Source organism: Oratosquilla oratoria, chromosome 40 (assembly GCF_046742065.1).
Source record: "Oratosquilla oratoria isolate Oo_2021 chromosome 40, ASM4674206v1, whole genome shotgun sequence".
NCBI classification, from domain to species: domain Eukaryota; kingdom Metazoa; phylum Arthropoda; class Malacostraca; order Stomatopoda; family Squillidae; genus Oratosquilla; species Oratosquilla oratoria.
The window spans coordinates 10,048,391-10,073,075 of NC_134816.1; the positions used below are offsets into that span (position 1 = coordinate 10,048,391).

At 38.5% G+C, this 24,685-nt stretch overlaps 1 protein-coding gene across 1 annotated transcript in view; it reads left to right on the forward strand.

The window, feature by feature from the left end:
• Pdhb (Pyruvate dehydrogenase E1 beta subunit) overlaps window positions 1-24,685 on the forward strand; it is a 72,664-nt gene that overhangs the window by 15,738 nt on the left and 32,241 nt on the right. Inside the window, exons 2-3 of the mRNA XM_076177132.1 lie at window positions 615-731; window positions 20,100-20,354. Coding sequence (XP_076033247.1) covers window positions 615-731; window positions 20,100-20,354 — 372 coding nt within the window. The remainder of the gene's footprint in view (window positions 1-614; window positions 732-20,099; window positions 20,355-24,685) is intronic.

A 24,685-nucleotide genomic window follows, 5' to 3' on the forward strand; every position in this document is an offset into this window, starting at 1 on the left:
CATTTTCTTTAATCATCTCCAACCCCTGACCCACTGCCCTTGCATTCACCTCACGTACCACCCTATCCATGTAAAGATTGAACAGCCAGGGTGACATAACACATCCCTGATGAAGTCCGATCTTTACCTCAAACCATTCATTCTCTTCATTTCTAATCCTAACACAAGCTCTACTACTCTCGTAAAAACTCTTGACTGCTCTTAACAGTTTTCCTCCTATCCCATATATCTGCAGTACCTCCCACAGTGCCTTCCTGTCTACCCTGTCATAAGCTTTTTCCAAATCCATAAAGGTCCTAAAAACATCCTTACCCTTTGCTAAATCTTTCTTGCATATCTGCCTTACCAATTTGATCTTCTCCTGCCAAATTCATGCTCTCTTGTCCTTTATGTTAGTAGCTTATACTTTCTCTAATTCTTGCCTACAAGCTGCTGATTGTGTGATACACATCATAAATGTTTTTCTTTCTTCCTCCAAGGGCTGGTTTATTAATATTTTTGTCTTTACACTATGTCATGTCATGCTAAAAGGAATACAATAAACTGTACAGTGTAATATTGCCTTAGATATATATTTTTTCCATATTTATTTAAACAAGACCATTACTTTGCAGCATGTTTCAGGGGCCTTGATACGAAACTTTTCCACTTCAAGAGTGGCCACAGCACAACTGGCTGTGCGAGATGCCCTGAACTCTGCCTTGGATGATGAAATGGAGCGTGATGAAAATGTAAGTCTCTTAGTAAACAGATAGAAATTTAAATGTTAGATTTGAAATAATGAAGGACTCAAGTATTAATACTAAGGGAACATATTTTTATTTAACCATAGAAAATGGAAAAATCAACCCCAGATTTGACTACTTGCCTTTTCCACATCATCATTGGAGAAGGGAGGGGGTGGCATCTTTGTCTAGTTTTATTAGCTGTGTCTATTTAGTTTTTGCAGTTATGGGTTTGAAACTTAAATTGGGGAAGTGATTGTAATTGTCTTGCTTTCCATTGAGTAATCAATTGTTGGATTTTGGACCAATGTTGGATACTGGTGATGGTCATGCAAGGCAGAGAATGATATCTGAGCTACTCACTTTCAAAACTCTTTTAATTTCCTCAACTGTCTTGGAGTGCAACTCTTATGGGTTTGACACATTGTCTATGTAGTGGTCCTAAGCTCTTTCTGTAACAGCTGTAGTTTTTCCACCAATTCACATAAGGAGAGCTGGCAACCAGCAACTGTGCTGCTGCTTTCAGCCTTTGACATAGAAACAGTCCTACATAGATATAACATCCAAAGTTTCTTCCCAGAGGACAGCCTGAGGACTATTTCCACCTGCTGTTTAGTTGTGGGTTTCCAGTTGGTGAAACTCAAGCCAACAATTGTCTATTGATGAAGATTTTGCACATTTCTGATACTGTGTATTTTTTTTTTATTGAAATTCACTCAGCAAAAGTAAGGTGATGAGATGTACAAGGGAGGAGGGTGGTAGTGAGTTGGAAGTAAGTCGTAGAGGGGAGAGGCTGGAGGAAGTGGATAGTTTTAAATATTTGGGAATGTATGTTGCAGGAAATGGAGGAGTGGGGGGTGGAGGTAAACTGTAGAGTGAAAGAATCAAATAAATGTTCAGGGGGATTGAAAAGTGTCATAAGAACTAGTCACCTGGGAATGGATGCAAAGAGATTATATGAAGAGGCAATGTGCCCATGGCACTGTATGGGGCAAAGAATTGGAATTTAATAAAGACAGAAGTTTAAATGTGTTGGAGATGAAATATTAGAGAAGTATGGTGGGGGTTACAAGGTTGGACAGTGTGTTTGACCACTCACTATTGTTGCTCCACTGGTTCACCAGCTCGTAGCCCTTGTTGACTCTTGTCACCCCTGTTATCACTGTGTTGCCCACTATTACTCTGGTCAACACTGTAGTTGCCTGTGTAGTCCTTATGGATTTAGCAACTGATTTCTTTTAGTTATAATCTTCAGTCCAGGAGAATAAAAATGAATTGGTTTTTCTTTTCTTTCTTTTGTTAATTCTTATACAGCATGATCTAAAGGAATCCCATGAGAGTACATATGCAAGATAGTATGTGAGATTTCCAGTGATATAATGATTTTTTTTTTTTTTAGTCCAATGATTTTTAACTTAAGGGCATGATCATACAATCATGAACCAGTTGAATTTTCTCCTCCACCCTTTCACCAATCAGATTTGTTGTTACAAGTCTATATGGCAATATTGTTTACTTAGAATAATCTCAAGTCTCTGCACAATTCTCATTTAGGTTACAAAGAGATGTCATGTAATCAATACATTCAAGCCCCCAGCCAGAAAGGCAGACTTAGGCAATCCACTCACTCTCATGACATAATTTCATAAACATGTTTCATAAACTTAATCCATAAATTGTAACACCTGTCTTCTACCCTCTTTTCCACTAGCCTCTTACAATGGGAGAAATGAGGTGGTGAGGAAGTGAAGTGGTCCTATTATGGATGTACTGTGCCCTGCTGCATTGCTTCTGATCTAGGGAGTGGGCAGGAGACAGGGATAACTCTTCATCCACAAGGAGCAAAGATGAAAGGGAAACATTGGGAATGGGTGCATGCCTTTACTGATTACCTCAGTTATAAGGAGGAATAAGCCATTGGTATATACATGGATAGGTAGATAGATTTTCCTTACTTAACTCCAAGCACATATACTGTCTAGATATTTTGTAACGACTTTGTCTTTTTCATCTTTTATTCATCTCATGATCATTGCAGTTTCTATAAACACGGTAGTGTAGCTTGTATCTTCCGTCATATATACAGGTGCCATTAACAATCCTTGTGGTACTCCACTAATCACTTTTCTCCACTCTGATCTTATATTAAACTACTCTTCTCATGTATTGGTCTTTCAGGAAATTCTTCAACCAGTCCAGTAGAATACCTAAAGTTCTTAAAAGTTTTCCAATTTCCATAGTAGTTATCATGAGGTACATTGTTGAAAGTTTTCTCTAGATAATGCGAGTAACCTGATTACATGAGGGTTACATTCCTGAAGAGGTCACATTTAGAAGTTATGTAGTTGAGCCTAATTTTCCTGTAAGAAATAATGGTAGTAAGGGGGTTAGATTCTAAGGTCAGGCTAAAGTCGACCTATTGAGGGGATCCAATGAAGGAATAGCTTACTTATTACAGTAATTCTCTGCTGTATGTCAGTGAGAAGAGCGTAGAGGAAAGGGAGGCATCCTGGGTAGATATAAATGAGTGCATAGAGGTATTAGGGAGAAATGTCAATGTAGTTGTATTGGGAGACATAAATGCTAGGGTAGGAAATGAACCAATTGACGGAGTGATTGGAAAGCATGGAGTTCGAGGCAAAAATCATAGTGGAGAGTTGATGGTGGAGATGTGTCTTGAAAGAGAGTTGATGATAGCAAATACAGTGTTTAAGAAGAAAGTCAAGCATAAATACACATGGGAGAGGGTGGTGGATGGAAGGGTGGCAGATAGAGTGTTAATGGACTATATAGTGGTGACCAGGAGTATGGTAGGAAGAGTTAAGGATGCACATGTTCTAAGGGGAGAGAGTGGGGGAATATCGGATAATTTCCTGGTGGAAGGTAAATTGAGAGTGGAGAATAGGTGGAGAAAGAGGAAAAGGGCAGAAGGTAGGGAGGTACTTAGAATGAACTGCTTAAATGAGGAAAAAAGGAGAATGAGTATAAAAAGAAGTTGAGAGAGGAGTGGGAGAGAGTAAAGGATAGAGTAGAACTAGGAGTGGAGGAGGAATGGGGATGGTTCAAGGAGGGAGTCATAAGGTGTGCAAAGATGGTGTGTGAAACAAGGAAGGTGGGAGGAAATAGAAAGAAGGGTAGTGAGTGGTGGGATGAGGAAGCAAAGAAGGGTGTAGAAGAGAAGAAGCAGGCTTTCATAGATTGGCTACAAATTAGGGCGAGGGAATTATATGAGAGGTACAAAGTAAAGAGAAAGGAAGTTAAGCATAAGATAAAGGAAGCATAGAGGAGAGCAGATGTGAAATGGGGGAAGAGTATGACAGAAAATTTTGAAAGTAATAAAAATATGTTTTGGAAGGAAGTTAAAAGAGGAAGAGGAGGCGAATCAGGTAGAGAAGAAAAGGTAAAAGGTGCATATGGAGAGATGATAATGGAAGAGAAAGCAGTGAGAGGAAGGTGGGCAGAGTATTTTAGGGAGTTGCTAAATGTGAAGGAGGATAGGGAAGGAAAGGTAGTTGCAGTGGGAAGTGCTAAGAAAATAAGTGATGAGTGAGGAAAATGGAGGAGAAATAGGGAAGGATGAAGTGAAAGCAGCTGTTAAGATGATGATAACAGGTAAGGCACCTGGGTTGGATGGATGCCATGCAGAATGTCTGAAGAAAGAAGGTACAGTTATGGTGGACTGGCTGGTGAGGTTATTTAATGTTTAAGAGAGGGTAGAGTGCCAGCGGACTGGAGGAGTGCCTGTATAGTTCTGCTTTACAAAGGAAAGGGGGACAAATATGAGTGTAGTAGTTACAGAGGGATCAGCTTGTTGAGTGTAGTTGGGAAGGCTATGGGAGGGTCTTGATTGAGAGGATTAGGAGAGGAAGAGAGGGAGTAATTGGCGAGGAACAATGTGGTTTTAGGACAGGTAAGGGATGTGTAGATCAGATTTTTGTGGTAAGACAGATATGTGAGAAAGCTATAGGAAAAGGTAAGGATATATTTTGGGCTTTTACAGATCTGGAAAATGCTTACGACAGGGTAGACAGGAAGGCACTGTGGGAGGTACTGCAGATATATGGGATAGGAGGAAAGCTGTTAAGAGCAGTCAAGAGTTTTTATGAGAGTAGTAGAGCTTGCGTTAGGATAAGAAATGGAGAGAGTCAATGGTTTGAGGTAAAAGTGGGACTTCATCAGGGATATGTTATGTCGCCCTGGCTGTTCAATCTTTACATGGATGGGGTGGTGCGAGAGGTGAATGCAAGGGTAGTGGGTCAGGGGTTGGAGATGATTAAAGAAAATGGAGAAAAGTGGGAGGTGAGCCAGTTGTTTGGTGACAACACTGCGCTTGTAGCAGGATCAGAGGAGGGATTGAGGAAGTTAGTGACAGAGTTTGAGAAGGTTTGTGAAAGAAGGAAGCTGAAGATAAATGTGGGCAAGAGTAAGGTGATGAGATGTACAAGGGGAGAGAGTGACAGTAGGCTGGAAGTGAGCCTTAAGGGTGAGAAACTGGAGGAAGTGGATAGTTTTAGATACTTGGGTGCGAATGTGACAGGAAAGGGAGGAGTGGGGGTGGAGGTAGAATGTAGATTGAGAGAAATGAGTAAATGCCATGGTGGATTAAAAAGTGTAATGAGAAATAGACATCTGGGAATGGATGCTAAAAGGAGGTTATATGATGGAGTGATTGTGCCAACAGCAATGTACGGGGCAGAAACATGGAACATGAGAGAGGAAGAGAGAAGGAGTTTGAATGTATTTGAGATGAAATGTCTGAGAAGTATGATAGGGGTTACTAGGCTAGATAGAGTGAGAAATGAGGAGATGAAGAGGAGAACAGGAGTGGAAAAGGAGCTGGGAGATAGGGTTGATGAAAGAGTATTAGGATGGTTTGGACAAATGGAAAGAATGAGTGAAGAAAGATTAGTAAAAGAAGTGTGGAAGGCGGAGGTGGAAGGAGTGAATATGAGGGGGCGTCCTAGGATGAGATGGATGGATGGGGGTGAAAGTGGTTTTACAAAAGAGAGGAATGTCTGTAGAGGAAGGACGGAAGAGGACAGAAGATAGGGGTGAATGGAAAGGGGTTTTGTATAGACGAGGCTGTGATGCATGAGGGGGAGTGGGTGGGGGATGGGGGTGAGGAAGTATGTATGAAAATAATTTGACGCAGCCTGAAGGGATTTCTCCCTGTTTTCTCCTTTCCGGCATGAGGGGATGGAGAGGGGGGGTCACTGAATTTATGAAGTGGCCTTGTTGTGGATGTGCTGTGTCTTGCAACACTGTTTCTGACCCAGGGCATTGGACAGGATGCAGGGATTACCTGTCATCCAGGAGGTGCCAAGATAGGAGGGTGGAGGTGAGTGGAAAATATGGGAAATGAAATGGGTGGGAGTATTTTCTATGCCTATTTCTTTTTGGCTACCATGTAAGGGGGAAAAAGCCTTTGGTATATGTATGTATATACCTATATATACCTATATATATACATATCTATATATATATATATATATATATATATATATATATATATATATATATATATATATAATATTGTTATGCCTTCCGCAAGGATATAAGGAAATATGTCTAGGAGGGGTTCGTATTTTGTGGCCTTGATATGGTTAAGGCAAATCCAAATGGAAGTTAACATAAATAACTAATTTAATTTATAACAAAAAGTCAACAAAACAAATATAATAACTTTACAACAACAAAATCAATCAATAGACAATTAATTCCTCAACCTAAACCGAAACCAAGTCATGAGATTACAGTTACGTGGATACACAACGGGATTAGAGTGAAAGCGATGTGGGAGGTAAGTTACGCCTCGATAGCCAACGAAAATTGTCCGCTTAGAAGCCGGCGGAATGTAATATATATAGTGTTGGCGAGGACGGGAGGAAGGCGAAGGATAAGCCGGACAGAACTAGTTTAAGTCTGTCGGACGAGTAAGGAGTAGAAACGACCACACGTATACAAGCAATTTACAGTACATACATAATTATCCAACAAGTACAGAGTATTATACATATACAGAGATTTTAAATACATGGAGGATGGTGGGCCATCACACACCCCCCATAGAACTCATCAACTCAGGAGAACAGATGAGTTGGGAGTTCTAATCAGGACGGCTAAGGGTATCAGCAAGGATATTCTCAGAACCCTTGATATATTTTGTCGAGGAGTTATTGTTGGAGGAACAAGGACCAACGTAACAGCCTCCTATTACTGTTCTTGTTCCGTTCAAGGAATATTAATGGATTGTGGTCCGTGAATATCCATAAAGGGGTCGAGCTGGGTGGTACGTAGCATTCGAACTTCCGCAGGGCAGAGATGATGGACAGTAGCTCCTTCTCGGTGGTCGAATAGTGCCTTTGGTGTTGATCTAGTTGAGCCAAGTGGTACGCGACAGGATGCAATATCCTATAATTTTCTTGGAGAAGAACAGCTCCGACGGCTTGATCACTTGCGTCCGTCTGGAGAACGAAGGGGACATTGAAGTTAGGTGAACGCAGAACTGGATCCTATGTGAGGAAGGTTTTTAGGAGCAGGAAAGCGTTCTGACATTCCGGAGTCCAGGAGTAAGGTATGGAGCAGCTTGTCATTCGGGTAAGGGTAAGGATACCTCTGAGAAGTTTGGACAGAACTTCCTATAGTATCTGACCATACCCAAAAAACGCCTAAGTGCTTTTCAAGTAGCGGGAGCCGGGTAGTCGAGAATGGCCGAGATGTTGGCTCGTTTCGGCCGGATGACGCCATGTCCCACCTCGTGTCCCAAGTACGTCACTGTAGCTTGGGCGAAGATGGTTTTGGAAAGTTGGACGGTGAGGTTGGCTTCTTCCATTTGGGACATTACGACATCTAGTAGTTGTACATGGTTCTGCCAATTAGGAGAATATATTATTATATCATCTAAATATACAGCTACCCCATCAATGTCCTGTAATAGGCAACTCATGGTACGTTGGAACGTAGCTGGACTATTACGTAACCCAAACGGCATGACAGTGTATTCATAGAGTCCAAAGGGAGTGATGATTGCAGAGATGGGACGAGCTTGTGGAGCCAAAGGAATTTGGTAATAACCTTTAGTGAGGTCAATTTTAGTAATAAACTTGGACTGTCCCACCTTGTCAATTAAATCGTCGACGCAGGGAAGAGGATAGGCGTCAGGGACGGTAACTGCATTCACTCGTCGGTAGTCCGTGCACAGTCGAGTTTGTCCGTTTCTTTGGGGACTAGGACACACGGAGCGGCCCACGGAGAATTACTGGGAATTGCTAAACTGTGCTGCACGAGATATTCGACCTCTTCATTATCAGCTTCTTCTGGGGATGTAGTCGGTACGGGTGTTGGTGGCTAGGAGAAGTTCCTGGATACAGTTGAATCTCATGGGACGTCAGGTTACAACGGCCAGGATTATCTCGGAACAAGGATCTGTGACTAGAAATAATTTCAGAAATCTCCTTAGCTTGGTCAGGATTCAAGTGGTTAAGGTACAAAAGTAGGTTGTTCAAGATGTCGCTGTTGTTGCCAGCTGTGGGAGGATCGAAGTGTGGCAACATTGGTTCGTGGACCAGTGGACGGTCTGTTGACATAGGTATTTTACTGGTACCGTGATTTAGCGAAAGCAATGGTTTGACTGAACTGTCTAGTGGTATTTTGGCAAGGTATGGCTTGAGCAAGTTAACATGAACAAGTTGAGTAGTTTTGCGTCTGTCAGGGGTTTCTAGTACGTAATTATATTCTGACATCTTTTTCTGAACTTTATAAGGACCATAGTATTTAGCTTGAAGAGGTTGTCCAGAGATGGGAATGTACGCAAGAACCATATCTCCTTCCTTGAATTCTCGCTTACGAGATTTCTTATCAAAATTAACCTTCATTTTACTCTGTGCATGCTCAAGGTTCTTCAAGGCAAAGGAATGAATTCTGGCTAGGTTATCCTTAACCACTTCACTACGGGACTTAAATCTCACGGGCAGCAGCCAATGCCAGCCGTACGACGTGTCGTAATAATACTCGCATCATAAAATATAGTCACCGCTTATATCGATTGTTCTCTCTTTCACCCACGAATTTCGAAAACCACAGAGAACGGGATTCAGGGCACATTTGGGAGAATGTAAAAACACAGGTGCGACTACAATAAATATAATCAAGACGCCGATATGGCAGCGTTGCGAATCCACTTGCTCCTCATGACGCCTACGTAGGCGGCACCGTATGGAAGGGGTTAAGGGAAACAATATACTGGTTAACAGACTGTAAAGGTGAGGTAGAAGAAGATATGATATGGTCCTTGATTACCTTGAGGGGTCCCCTTACCTTCCTTCCATATAACAATTCAAAGGGAGAAACACCCAGAGCTTCGGATGGTGTTTCACTGAGCATAAATAGGAGGAAAGGCAATCCCTTATCCCAGTCACAGTCTTCCTCGTAACAGAACTTACGTAGCATATTCTTTAACGTTTGATGACATTGTTATAGAACTCCCTGACTGGCGGGGTGGTACGCTGTAGACAGAGACCGTTTAACATGTAGTTCCTTGAGAACTTGGGTAAAAAGTTTGCTAGTGAAATTGGAACCTCTATCTGACTGTATTTCCTGAGGAATACCAAAGGAAGTAAACATGCGAATTAAACACTTAATTACACTCTTAGCAGAAATATTCTTTAAAGGAAAAGCTTCAGGGTACCTGGTAGTGGGACAAAGAACTGTTAAAATGTACTGGTTACCCTTCTTGGTCTTGGGCAATGGGCCTACTATGTCAATCACTAATTTCTGAAAAGGTTCACTAGGTACTTTAATGGGTTGAAGGGGATACGGAGGAATAGACTCGTTTGACTTGCCTACTAGTTGCCAAGTGTGGCAACATTTAACGAATCTACTTACCTCTGTTTTCATACCAGGCCAAAAGAATTCTGACAAGAGTCGTAAATAAGTTTTCTTAATACCTAAGTGTCCTGAATGCCCTGTATGAGCAATCTCTATTACCTGAGTCCTCAAGTTAACAGGTAGAACGAACAATTTGGTGACATTCTGCCCAGGTATCATCATCAGAAAGGTGACGAGGTTTATACAATCTCATAAGTATTCCTTCGTGCAAATAAAAGGAGGGAGTGTGTAGGATATCCTCCTTGGGAATAGCTCTGTTAAACAAGGGAGCTAAGGAAGGGTCGTTCTGATGAGCCTCTTTGATGCTCAGCTCAGAGGGTAGAGTAAGCAGGGTGGTTGGGGTGGTTGGAGAGGTAAGAGTTGGTTGGTTAACTTTTGCTTGGGATCGTGTAATAGCACAGGTTGGAAATAGGTTGGGTTGGGTTTGCTCTATGATAGAAGTTGGGTTATATGGTAGGGGAGAAGTAGAAACAATTAAAGGAGGATGGGCTAGTTCTCCTGCTAGATCGTTACCTAGAATAAAATCTGCTTCAGAGACAGGTAGGGTTGCCGTTTCACTTACTTCTACGGAGACAGTATCCTTGATGAGTACACAGTTCAGGTGCACCTTTGCCAGAGGTACTGAGAAGGGGTTGTGGAAGTCCTGCAAGTATATACGTTCTCCTGTATAATTACGTTGGACTCCCGGCAGCGCTGACTGAAGTAGCAAGGACTGTGCTGCTCCTGTGTCCCGTACTATTCGGAGGTTGTGTTCTACGTGGTCTGGACCAAGCGATACTGTTCCCGTTGAACGGAAAGGCTGAAAAGGATCTACAGAATTGGCAGTAGAATGGTTAAAGGAAGCTACAGATTTTATATTCTTTTGAGCTACTTTACATTTTGGGTCTGGGCAATTTGCAATTATGTGTCCTGGTTTCTTACAGAAGAAACAAACAGGGGAACTAGGGTTATCAATTTTCCCATCTTTACTACCACTAGTTGGTTTTACATGAGATTGTTGGTGGTTACTGTCCTTTCCGACATTTTTGTGAATCAATAAGAGGGTATCAGTCAATTTGGCTGCTTTCATAAGGTCAAATTCCTCCCTGTCAACAATGTGAATTTTCAAGTAGTGAGGAATTTTACGCACGAATTCCTCTAACGTGATCAAGTTCACTACTTCCTCAAGATTATCGGCTGATGCTGATTTAATCCACTTTCTTAATGCTCGTAGTTTGTCTGACGCGAATTCCATATATCGCTTGTTTGCGAAAACGTCGTCATAACTCAAAATATCGAATTTTTCAGGAGAGGCATTTTAAAGTTTCAAAACGCTCTCAATATTATAAAAAGCCATCAAATACCATAGGTGGAACATTTTTTGGAGCATCAAATACGCCTCTAAAGTTTATAGAAGTTGAAACAATCATAATCTTTACTAAGTCTAAAATATTTGTTGGAACAAGTTGGAACATGTAAGGTTATGTCGTTGGGACATTTAGCACTCCCTAGCGGTCAATTTTTGAGCTACAGATATGACACTGTTACCAAAAAAATCCGTGTTTGAAGATGAATATGTCTGTATAGATAACTCAAAAATTCAGTTTTTTGAGTTATGACGACGTTTTCGCAAACAAGCGATATGTCTGATGGTTAAGTTTGTTAGAATTTCGAAAGGCTTGTCGATAACCTTCGGTGGAAATTTCATAAGCGGAAAGAATTGCCTGTTTGACCGTTTCGTAGTCAGTGTTATTTTCCAGATTGTTACATACTTGTAAACTTTTTGTAGACAGTTTTGGTTTAATTAGCCATATCCAATCTGCTTGAGGAATTGCAAAATGTTTACTTCTTCAAATTCTCGAAGAAATAAGGTTGGATTCTCGTCTGAGAAGGAGGGAATAAGTTTGGTGTACTGCAAGAGATCTAACTTACTTGAATTTGAAACCATTTGTTGACTTGGGGTCGATAGTTCGAGCCTTTTTAGTTCGAGTTCGTGCTGTCTTTGAAACTGTTTTTGTTCTTTATCATGCTGTCTTTGCTCTTTATCATGCTGTCTTTGCTCTCTTTCACGCTGCACTTCGAGTTCCTTAATTTGCAGTTCATGCTTCATCTTCCTTTCAAGTATCTGATATTCTAGATGGTCTAATTGAGTCTCCTTCGTAGGACTACTGTCTAATTTGGCTGCAACTGTTTGTTCTAAACGTTCAAATTCTCTACCTTTGTCTTCCATTTTCTTTAACTGATCTACATGACTCAATATTAGTTGGATTAATTCAGTTCTACTAATGTTCGCTGGATAAGTTAATTCCCATCTTGTTGCTATTTCTTTCAGACATTCTTTATTTGGGTTCTGAATTATCAGTTCTTCCACCGAGGGGTTCTCAACAAAGTTTTCGATATTCAGTTCTGACATCGCGAAATTTTTACTCGCTAACAGTTGCTACTAAGCAAGGTACTGCGCTTGGTTCGCTTACGTGGTATACCGGACAAGAAATACAAGTAGAATTATAATACTCGACTCCCACGAATATTATAAATCTTTAGGACAGAATACATTAACCAAAACTACATGCCGTAAGTAGGATAGAATTATCATTCCCACACATATCCTAAACGGATCCTACTTCAGTACTCTTATGAAATTTACAGCTGAAAGAGTTTAACGTGGTCATGTGCAATGGCGTATTTACGATTAACTGATTGATCACTCTTGGACCAATTATTACTTTACTGGGGTACTGAGTTACAAGTTTACCGGACAGATGGACAATTTCGATGGTTGTGGGAATGCTAACTTATGTATTACGTTTCGCTTGTATATCTCACACCTTCTTAGTTTTTGTTCGGGTAAGAGGATCCAGGATGGGCCCCCATTCTATTTTATGCCTTCCGCAAGGATATAAGGAAATATGTCTAGGAGGGGTTCGTACTTTGTGGCCTTGATGTGGTTAAGGCAAATCCAAATGGAAGTTAACATAATTAACTAATTTAATTTATAACAAAAAGTCAAAACAAATGTAATAACTTTACAACAACAAAATCAATCAATAGACAATTCCTCAACCTAAACCGAAACCAAGTCATGAGATTACAGTTACGTGGGTACACAATGGGATTAGAGCGAAAGCGATGTGGGAGGTAAGTTACGCCTCGATAGCCAACGAAAATTGTCCGCTTAGAAGCCGGCGGAATTTAATATATATAGTGTTGGTGAGGACGGGAGGAAGGAGAAGGATGAGCCGGACAGGACTAGTTTAAGTCTGTCGGACGAGTAAGGAGTAGAAACGACCACACGTATACAAGCAATTTACAGTACATACATAATTATCCAACAAGTACAGAGTATTATACATATACAGACATTTTAAATACATGGAGGATGGTGGGCCATCACAATATATATATATATATATATATATATATTACAAGAGATTACAAAGGCAGAGCATGCCAACAGGAGATCTTTTGGTCCATAACTAAGTTGGATGCAAAAAAAATTATAATAATGATAAAAAAAATATATAATAATACATACATACTTACATATATCAAGGTTTTTACCCCCTTACTAGGGAGGTAGCCAAAAAGGAAAAGGCATAAAATCATTCCCACCCATTCCATCCCTGAAAACACTCCACACCCCTCCACCCTCCCTCCCATCTTAGCACCTCCTGGATGACGGGTCATCCCTGCACCTTGTCCACTGCCCTGGGTCAGAAGCAGTGTCGCAAGACACAGCACATCCACAGCAAGGCCACTTCATTAAATGATATAAATGATAAATGCATATAGTTAAATAATAAACAAACAGGTAAATAGTAAATAATAATAAATTGATATATAGCTAATAATAAATGTGAATCAAGCTAAGAAGAAACAGACAAATGATTGCATACATACATACATACATATACCAAGGCTTTTTCCCCCTTCCAAGGGAGGTAGCCAAAAAGGGAAAGGCATAAAAACACTCCCACCCATTTCATCCCTAAATACACTCCACACCCCTCCCACCCTTCCTCTCATCTGAGCACCTCCTGGATGACGGGTCATCCCTGCACCCTGCCCACCGCCCTGGGTCAGAAGCAGTGTCGCAAGACACAGTACATCCACAGCAAGGCTGCTTCATTTAATCGGCGACCCCCCCTCTCCGTCCCCCTTTGCATATAAGGAGAGGACGGGGAGAAATCCCTTCGGGCTGCGTCAAAATTTACTCACACATATTTCTCCTCATGCAGTCACAACATCATCCATATACAACCATTCTCCACTCACCTCTGTCTTCCGTCCTCTCCCTTCCTTCCTCAACAGACATTCCCCTCTTCCCCAAAGCCCCCTTCACCCCATCCATCCACCTCATCCTAGGACGTCCCCTCATGTTCACTCCCTCCACATCTGCCTTCCATACCTCTTTTACTAGTCTTTCTTCACTCATTCTTTCCATGTGTCCAAACCATCCTAATATTCTTTCATCAACCCTCTCTCCCAAAACCTTTTTCACCCCTGTTCTCCTCCTCACCTCCTCATTTCTCACTCTATCTAGCCTAGTAACCCCCACCATACTTCTCAGACACCTCATCTCAAACACATTCAAACTCCTTCTCTCTTCTTCTCTTATGTTCCACGTTTCTGCCCCATACAGTGCTGTTGGCACAATCACTCCTTCATACAGTCTCCTCTTCGCATCCATTCCCAAATGTCTATTTCTCATTACACTCTTTAAACCACCAAGGCATTTACTCGCTTCTCTCAATCTACATTCTACCTCCACCTTCACTCCACCTTTTCCTGCTACACTTGCACCCAAGTATCTAAAACTATCCACTTCCTCCAGTCGCTCTCCCTTAATGTTCACTTCCAGTCTACTGCCACTTTCACCCCTTGTACATCTCATCACCTTACTTTTACCTACATTTATCTTTAGCTTTCTTCTATCACATACTCTCCCAAACTCTGCCACCAGCTTCCTCAATCCCTCCTCTGACCCTGCCACAAGCGCAGTGTCGTCCGCAAACAACAGGTGGCTCACCTCCCACTTTTCTCCATTTTCTTTAACCATCTCCAATCCCTGACTCACTACCCTAGCATTCACCTCTCGCACCACTCCATCCATGTATAAGTTGAACAGCCAGGGCGACATAACGCATCCTTGACGAAGTCCCACCTTTACTTCAAACCACTCACTCTCTCCATTTCCAATCCTAACACATGCTCTACTACTCACATAAAAACTCTTGACAGCTCCCAAAAGCTTTCCTCCTATCCCATAAATCTGCATAACCTCCCACAGTGCCTTTCTGTCTACCCTATCATAAGCCTTTTCCAGATCCATAAAAGCCCAAAAAACATCCTTCCCCTTTCCTATAGCTTTCTCACATATCTGTCTTACCACAAAGATCTGATCCACACAACCTCTACCCGTCCTAAATCCACACTGTTCCTCACCAATTACTCCTTCTGTTCCTCTCCTAATCCTCTCAATTAAGATTCTCCCATAAGCCTTCCCTACTACACTCAACAGGCTAATCCCTCTGAAACTACTACATTCACACTTGTCCCCTTTTCCCTTGTAAAGAGGAACTATACAGGCACTACTCCAGTCCTCCGGTACTCTACCCTCTCTCCAGCAAACATTAAATAATCTCACCAACCAGTCCACCATCACTGAACCTCCCTTTTTCAGACATTCTTCAAAACAAATAAATAATATAAAATAAATGACAGTCATTACAGCATCTTGCTTAGTTGTTTATCTAAATGATTCTTAAAGGTTCAAACTGAACTACATTGCACTGCCTCTGCAGGAAGTTTATTCCATTCATTAACTGCATGGTTGGTGAAGTTGTTTCTACACACTTCCAAATTAAATCTATTTCCTGACAGCTTGAGACTATTGTTTCTTGTCTGATTCTCATTCATTGTGAACATTTTGTCATTTTGATGTTGTCAGTTCCCTTTTGAATCTTAAAAACCTTTATCGAGTCACCTCTGAGTCTACGCTTTTTTAGGAAAAACAGATTCATATGTTTTAGTCATTTTTCATATGATTTATTTTTTAGATTTGGAATCCGTTTTGTGGCTTGCTGTTGTACTTTTTAATATCTGTCAATGTTTTTAATGAGATTCGGTGACCATACAGAAACAACACATTCCAAATGTGGACAAACTAAAGATTTATATAGCTTGTTAATGAGAGATAGACTTTTGAATTCAAAAGATCATGCAATCAGTCCAAGAATCTTATTTGCTTTCTGAGAGGCTGAAATACAGTGCTTAGATGATTTGAGATCATTACTGATAATTATGCAGAGATCCTTTTCACTATCCACTTTTATTAATGAATTTCCAAATAACTTGTAATTGTACTTACTGTTATTTTTACCTATGTGCATTACCTTGTATTTACTTGTGTTAAATTTCATTAGCCACTTTTCAGACCATTTCTGTAATTTATTTAAATCTTCTTGAATATCTAATTTGGTTAAGTGATTATTTGCATTCTGCACAGTTTTGTATCATCAGCAAATTGGAGGCAATAGATTTTAGTCCATGGTTTGTATCATTTATACAAAGAATAGAAGTGGCCCAAGAATGGAACCCTGAGGAACTCCACTCATAACATTTTTACATCTAGAATTCTTTCCATTTAAAAGAACTCTGTTTTCAATCATTCAACCAATTACTAGTCCAACTTAATAGGCTACCACTTATTCCGTGTGAAGCTAAGTTAGTAGTCTTTTGTGGGGTACAGTATCAAAAGCTTTTGCAAAGTCTAGATATATTAAATCTATATTATTTCTTTTGTCATAACTCAAGATGACTGTGTTGTAGAAATTGACTAAGTTAGTCACACAAGAATGTTTACATCTGAATCCATGCTGGCTATCATTTATCAAACAGTTACTTTCTAAATGATGTTCGACATTTGTATATATATTGTCATTGTTTCCTTACTCTGTACCTTTGAAAATGTCTTAAATAGACAAAAACATTTGGTCACCTTTCATTTTATTTTCTAAGTGGTTTTATTACACATACCTGTAACTGTATAGCACTATACATATACAATTATGAAAACAACACAATCACTTGTCACTATTTGGATATATAAACTTCAGAGGTATTTGCTAGCTGTTGTCTTTGCCGAAAACAAGTTCTCTAAATTGGATATAATGCAGTAAAAATAAATAGATATATAAAACTAGTATTAACCCCTTCCATACGGTGCCGCACACGTAGGCGTCATGGGGAGCGAGTGTATTCGCGAGGCTGCCATATCGGCGTCTTGATTATATTTATTGTAGTCGCCCCTCCATAATGACATTCTTTCTAATTCTTTTGTAATCGCATTTTCTATGGTTATCAAAATTCACGGGTGAAGAGAGAACGATCGATATAAGCGGTGACTATATTTTATGATGCGAGTATTATTACGACACGTCGTACGGCTGGCATTGGCTGCTGCCACCGAGATCTAAGTCCATGACGCCTACGTGTGCGGCACCGTATGGAAGGGGTTAAGGGATTATGAAAAATAACTATCATTAGGTGTCAGAGGGTAATGACAAGCATTTTACTTTATCTTTAGAGAGACCAATGATGGGTACTTGCTTCTGGTGTTCTTGTAAGATGAATAACTGATTGCCTATTTTCAAAACTCATCAACCTCAACCCCCTTCATGGAAAGGAGGAAATTGAAAATATTTCTTGATATTTACACCTAGGGAGTGAACAAACATGTGACAAAGATTAGTGGAAAGAAAAAGCAGAAACAGAACTGGTTTAACAAAAAGTGTGAGATTGCATTAAAGGACAGAGATGTGGCTGGGGGAAAATTGAGGAAGAGAAGCATTAAAACAAAAGAAGCTTACAAACTAGAAATGACTACAAGAATTTGCAGGAAGTAAGAAAGTAATTTTGAAAGAGATGTTGTAAATAATTGCCAAGATGAACTGAAACTGCTTTACAGGTTTATAAATGGTAAATTGAGAAACAGGAAAGTAATCTCCAAGTTAATAATAGGTGGTGAGGTCTTTGAAGAGGCCTCAGCTCAGGCAGAAATAATGAAAGTTTCCAATTGGTCTTTACAAAGGAGAACACTTTTTTGGAGGAAAGTGAGGGGAGCAAAAAACCAGGTTTTGAAGATAGGAATGTAGAATTGAGGGATGTGGTCACTCCAGGAATCACTGGATGTGACACGTGCTTCAGGACCAGACGGAATCTCAAACTGAATACTTAAAGAATGTAGGGAACAACTAGCAGACAAGATTCAGTCTTGTTACATGTTCATTGAAAAAGGCATTGTACCATTTGATTGGAAAAAGGTAAATGTGGTGCCAATTCACATAGGTGGAATTCACAGGTTTCAGATTGGAGTTCACTTTGAGGTGCTTTGTTTATGAATACTGAGCTAAAATAGTTGTTTCAAATATTGCACATTCCTTCATTTGAATATTCAAGTTGACTGTCAGCAGATAATAGTGGACCAATGTGATTCCCAACAACCTTTTTATCTCTAATGTAACTATAGAATTCTTTGGGATTCTCTTTTTCAGATCTCTTCTGTAACTATCCTTTTTAAGTTTCTTCTTGTGTCCTCTGGTTTTTCTTTTATTCCACTTTAATAAGTCATCTCTTTCAAGGACTTCCAACCCTTTCGTAACTCTGTATATGGTTAGCAGTTCTCTTTTTCTTCTTTGTTCCAGGGTAGGTAGTTCAAGTTTATCGAGTCTTTGTTCATATGTCAAATTGGAGTGTTGGTTCCATCTTTGTCATTGCTCTTTGATTTCTTTCTAATTTCTTTGTTCTTTTTAGTACTAGGTGTCCATAGTGTTGCTTCATACTCCAATTTTGGTCTTATCAATGTAACTAATATTATTTTTAACACTCATCCATGTAGTCAAAAGCCACTTTCATTGATCTTAATAAATTGAGTTTCTCTGACCAATTTGTTGATATGTTTGTCTGGTGTCATGTCATTTGTAATAGTTACTCCTATGTCCCTTTCCAAGTTGACTTTTTTAATTTCCTTTGTATCAATTTTGTATTGTCCTGATATTCTGTTTTTGCTTTTTCCAAGTTCCAATATACTACATTTCTTGATGTTGAAATTCACTTCACTCTTCTGACTCCATTTCCAGATTTTATCCAGGTCTTGTAATGATTTGCAATCTTCTTCTGTACTTACTCTCTTAAGTAGTTTTGCATTATCTGCAAAAAAGTTCATATAATGTTCCACACCATCCATGTCATTTATGTATATGGCAAACATAATTGGAGCCAGTACAGAGCCTTGTGGGACTCCACTTATCATTTCTTCCCAATTTGAGTTCTTGTCTCCGAGTAACACTCATTTTTCTCCTGTTCAAGAAATATTTCTGCCATTCCAATAACTTTCCTTGTATTCCACATATTTCAATTTTTTTTAGTAGGCGTTTGTGTGGTACTTTGTCAAATGACTTCTATAAATCTAAGAAGGCACAATCTGCCCATCGGTCAGGGTTAATGTGTTATATATGAGTTGCTTTGTGTGGTGGGTTGCATATCTTGTATAGTACTAATTTTACTTTTCAATGTGTCTTAATTGGCGTGTGCAATTTTATGACACTATAATGATTGTAAGATTATATAATTTATACTGGTCTATGGTTTATAATTATTTTCTTCTATTTGATTGGTATTTGAGTACTGCATGTTTACCTAGTTGTATTATACAGGAAGGAAGTTATGCTCGTAGTGACCCATCTTTGTATCTTTCAGCATCTAGTTTGTTCTTAAATTCTTATATAGTTTCTGCACACACTGTTGCCTCATCCATTTTGTTCCAGACATCTACCACTCTGTGTGAGAAACTATTCTTTTTCAGATCTCTTCTATAACTTTTCTTTTTAAGTTTCTTTTCATGTCCTCTTATTTTTCTTTTATCCCACTTAAATAAATCTTCTCTGTCAAGGACTTCCATCCCTTTCATAACTCTGTATATGGCCAGTAGATCTCCTCTGTCTCCTCTTTGTTCCTGGGTTGGTAGTTCCAGATTGGACAATCTTTGTATGTTAATTTAGAAAGTGTTGGTGCCACCTTTGTCGTTGCTCTTTGAATTATTTCTAATTTCTTTTTTGTTCTTTTTTGTGCTGGGTGTCCATAGTGTCACAGCATACTCCAATCTTGGTCTTATAAGTGTGACTGATATTTTCTTTACCATTACCTCATCTAAGTAGTCAAAGGCCACTTCTCTTGATCTTAGTAGATTGAAGTATTTTTAGGGCTATTTTGTTAATATGCATGTCTGGTGACATGTCTTTGTTAATAAATTTACTCTTGGGTCCATTTCCAAGCTAACTTTTTTTTTACTGCCTTTGTACCAATTTTATATTGCCCTGATATTCTATTTTTACTTTTTCCAAACTCCATTATACTACATTTTTTGATGTTGAAGTGATCAACATATTTGTTAATTGGCATATTTATTTATTAAGGCATTTATTTTATATATATATTTTTTCTATGCAGGTGCTGCTCATGGGAGAAGAAGTAGCCCAGTATGATGGAGCATATAAAGTTTCTCGAGGGCTGTGGAAGAAGTATGGTGACAAGCGTGTCATAGACACCCCAATTACAGAGATGGGCTTTGCAGGAATAGCAGTTGGGGCAGCTTTTGGAGGACTTAGACCTGTGTGCGAGTTTATGACCTTCAACTTTTCTATGCAAGCCATTGACCAGGTCATCAATTCTGCAGCCAAAACTTTTTATATGTCTGCTGGAAACGTAAGGCATCATACCTTGTTTTTTTTATTTTTTATCCTGGTTTTCTATGTTTATGATTAATACTAATTTTGCTTGAGTTTGAGATCCAGCACTATAAAAATGGTAGAAAATTTTAAGTTTGTGTATGTATATCTACATTTTCAGCATCCAAAGTAATGATGCAAAACGTGCTGTGATATCACTTTTGGTGCAAAACAAGCCACTCTAAAAACGGCTCAGAAAAGTGCCCCTAGGTAACTCGATATGTTTGGTTGCCTCAGTGTGAGCTGTCCCTTCATTCTGAGTGGATGTGTGTGTTTCTGCTGTACCCTGTGTATTTTGTGTGAGATACTGCATTACTTTCACATCTCTTGTGTGACAGTGGGTCTGATGAAAGAGTTTTTTGAAAAGCAAATTGTAGCTCTTAAGTTCCCTGATCTATGTTGGAAAAGACAACAAAAAATAGCTGCTATTATGGGTGTAACACTGCGAATTGTAGAGGTGGACAAAAGATAAACAGGGACCCAGGAAGCTGCAACCTCCCACTTCAAAAGAGGTCAGGGCATTCTCATGTAATGTCTGAAAGAACCCTGAAAGTGCTGAAGTATCAGGTCAACATTGAGCTTATCATCATTGCAAAAGAATTGAAAGAAAATAACCTGAAGCTCCTTTAGGATGTCTTAGTGGAGGTGATACAGGAACACCTCTGTAACAACCTCAAATTTGAGTATTGTGCGCAATGAAAGAAGACCAACAGTCTTTCCCAGGCACTCTGTATATTTGGTGATAGTCCTTGTTTCCTACAAGTTGTGAAGCCACACTTGGTCACCAGGAGAATAGGTGGTTGGCCTGGAACGCTGAAGATATTGTTGTACCATTTCCTGGCCAGCCACATGAAATACTAAAAAAAAAGGAGGAAACTTAGTAATTATGGGTGATTTTAACTCTAAAGAAATATATTGGGAAGAGATGACAGTGAAAGATGTAGAGCATCTTTGGGGAAATATACTACTGGACATGACCATTGAATACACAATGACTCAAAGGGTAAAAGAAAATACCAGATATAGAAATAATGAACTGTTGAGACTAGATTTAATATTTATGTTAGAGTCAGGAATTGTGGATAAAATGGTGTACAAGGCACCAATTGGGAAGAGTGACCACATACTAATTGAGTTCGAACTAAAAGAAGAAATTTGGGAAGAAATTAGAAACAGAAAAGTAAGACTAATGTACAACAAAACTGATTTTGAGAAACTAGGGAAATTCTTTCAAGCAAATTGGGAAACTTCTTTAATAAAGAAACAGAGATGGAAGAGAAATGGACAATATTAAAAGAAATCTATAATGAAGGAGTGGATAAATATGTACCTACAAAAAACAGGAAAAGTTATACATTAGATACTGATACAACAAAAAATGTAGTGAGGCAAAGGATAGAAGAGACAAGCTTGGAAAAGTTAAAAAAAAAAAAAAAAAAAAAAAAGCTGGGCAAGTGACAAATATATATCAAACTAAGAAATGAATATGTGAAAACATACAGGGAAGAAAAAACAAACTATGAAAAAGACGTAATAGACAAATGCAAGGATCAACCTAAATTATTCTACAGATATGTAAATGATAAATTAGAAAATAAACAGGAAAGAATGAAATTACGTCAAGGAAATGCAGAATATATAGATGTAGAAATGGCTGAAATTATGAACAAACATTTCAAATCTGTATTCACAAATGAAAATATAATTGGGATGAAGGAAAGGGAGAAAGATCCCTCCCATTGAAGGAAATTATTGTGACATAGAAGGAAATAAGGGACCAAATAATAAACCTTAATGTCAGAAAATCACACCCTGGATGGAATTGCAGATTGGATACTAAAAGAATGTATAGATGAACTAATGGACAAAATATATAAGATGATACATTGCTCACTCAAAGATTGGGAGGCAAAATTAAGCGAAAGACCTGTAGATCAGATGTGGGAAATATTTCAAAATACGCTCACTAAGATGATTCATACTTACATTCCTTTTAAGGACAGATGTCCCCCAAATCAGGCTTGCCCAAAATGGCTTGACAAAGAAACTGAAAAAAGTATTGCTAAAAAGAGACAGGCTTATAAGAAATATAAGTGCTCGGGTGCATCTAATGACATCAAAGTTATGTATTAATACAGAGAGATTTAATAGAAACACTAAATAAATGAAAACGACAATACAAAATGAATATCCCTGGTAAATCCAAAGAAAATCCCAAATAATTCTATAGTTACATTAGAGATAAAAAGGTTGTTGGGAATCACATTGGTCCACTATTATCTGCTGACGGTGAACTTGAATATTCAAATCAAGGAAAGTGTGATATTTTAAACAATTATTTTAGCTCAGTATTCATAAACAAAGCACCTCAAAGTGAACTCCAAGCTGAAACCTGTGAAAAGTCTAGGGTAAACTTACTTCGGTAAATATAACAAAAGAAAAAATTAAAAGGTGTATAGAAAAACTCAAAGTTAATAAAACACCAGGGCCTGATGGTTGGCATCCAAGAATCTTAAAGGAAATGAAAAATGAGATTGTTGTTCCATTAGAAATTATTTTCAAGAAATCCATCATATCCGGAGATGTCCCAAGAGAATGGAAGCTAGCTAACATTACTTCCATATTCAAAAAAGGTGACAAAAAGAATCCAGATAACTACAGGCCTATAAGTTTGACTTCAATCGTAGGAAAAATTATGGAAACTATCATCAGAGATGCTATCGAACATCATTTAGAAAGTAACTGTTTGATAAATGATAGCCAGCATGGATTCAGATGGAAACGTTCTTGTGTGACTAACTTACTCGAATTCTACAGCACAGTTATCTCGAATTATGACAAAAGAAGCAATGTATATTTAATATATCTAGACTTTGCAAAAGCTTTTGATACTGTCCCCCATGAAAGACTACTTACTAAATTAGCTTCACACAGAATAAGTGGTAGCCTATTAAGTTGGACTAGTAATTGGTTGAATGGTTGAAAACAGAGTTGTTTTAAATGGAAAAACTAGTAGATAGAAAAATGTTACAAGTGGAGTTCCTCAAGGTTCCGTTCTCATGCCACTTCTATTCATAGTATATATAAATGATATAGACCATGGACTAAAATCTACTGTTTCCAAATTTGCTGATGATACAAAACTGTGCAGAATGGCAAATGATCACCTAAACCAATTAGATATTCAAGAAGATTTAGATAAATTACAGCAATGGTCTGAAAAATGGCTAATGAAATTTAACACAAGTAAATGCAAGGTAATGCACATAGGTAAAAATAACAGTAAGTACGATTACAAGTTATTTGGAAATTCGTTAACAAAAGTGGATAGTGAAAAAGATCTCAGCGTAATTATCAGTAATGATCTCAAATCATCCAAGCAGTGTATTTCAGCCTCTCAGAAAGCAAATAAGATTCTAGGACTGATTGCGCGATCTTTTGATTTCAAAATTCCATCACTCATTAACAAGCTATATAAATTGTTAGTTCGTCCACATTTGGAATACAGTATGCTGTTTCCGTATGGTCACCGAATCTCATTAAAGACATTGACAGATTGGAAAAAGTATAATGGCGAGCTACAAAACTGATTCCAAATATAAAAAATAAACCATACAAAGATTGACTAAAACATATGAATCTGTTTTCCCTAAAAAGGCGTAGACTCAGAGGTGACTTGATACAGGTCTTTAAGATTTTAAAGGGAATTGACAACATCAAAAATGACAACATTTTCACACTGAATGAGAATCTGACAAGAAACAATGGTCTCAAACTGTCTGAAAATAGATTTAATTTGGAAGTGGGTAGAAACAACTTTGCCAACCGTGTAGTTAATGAATGGAATAAACTTCCTACAGAGGCAGTGCAATGTAATTCAGTTCGAAGCTTTAAGAATCCTTTAGATAAACACCTAAGCAAGATGCTGTAATGACTCATTTATTTTATATTATTTGTTTTGTTATCGTTTGTCCGTTTGTTTATTATTATTTTTTTATTCTCATTTATTATTAGTTATGTCAATTTATTATTACTATTTACCTGTTTATTATCTAACTGTACCTATGCAATTATTTATTTTATTATTTACATTATTTATTTTATATATTATTTACATTTATTGTTTTTATTTATTCATTTATTTGTTTATCATTATTATGATTTTTTTCGTGCAACCGACCTAGATATGGACCAAAAATTCTCCTGTCGGCAAGCTCCACCTTTGTAATCCTTTGATTGGAAAAATGTCAATATTGTTCCAATATGTAAAGGGGGAGATAAGGAAGACCCAAGAAACTATAGACCAGT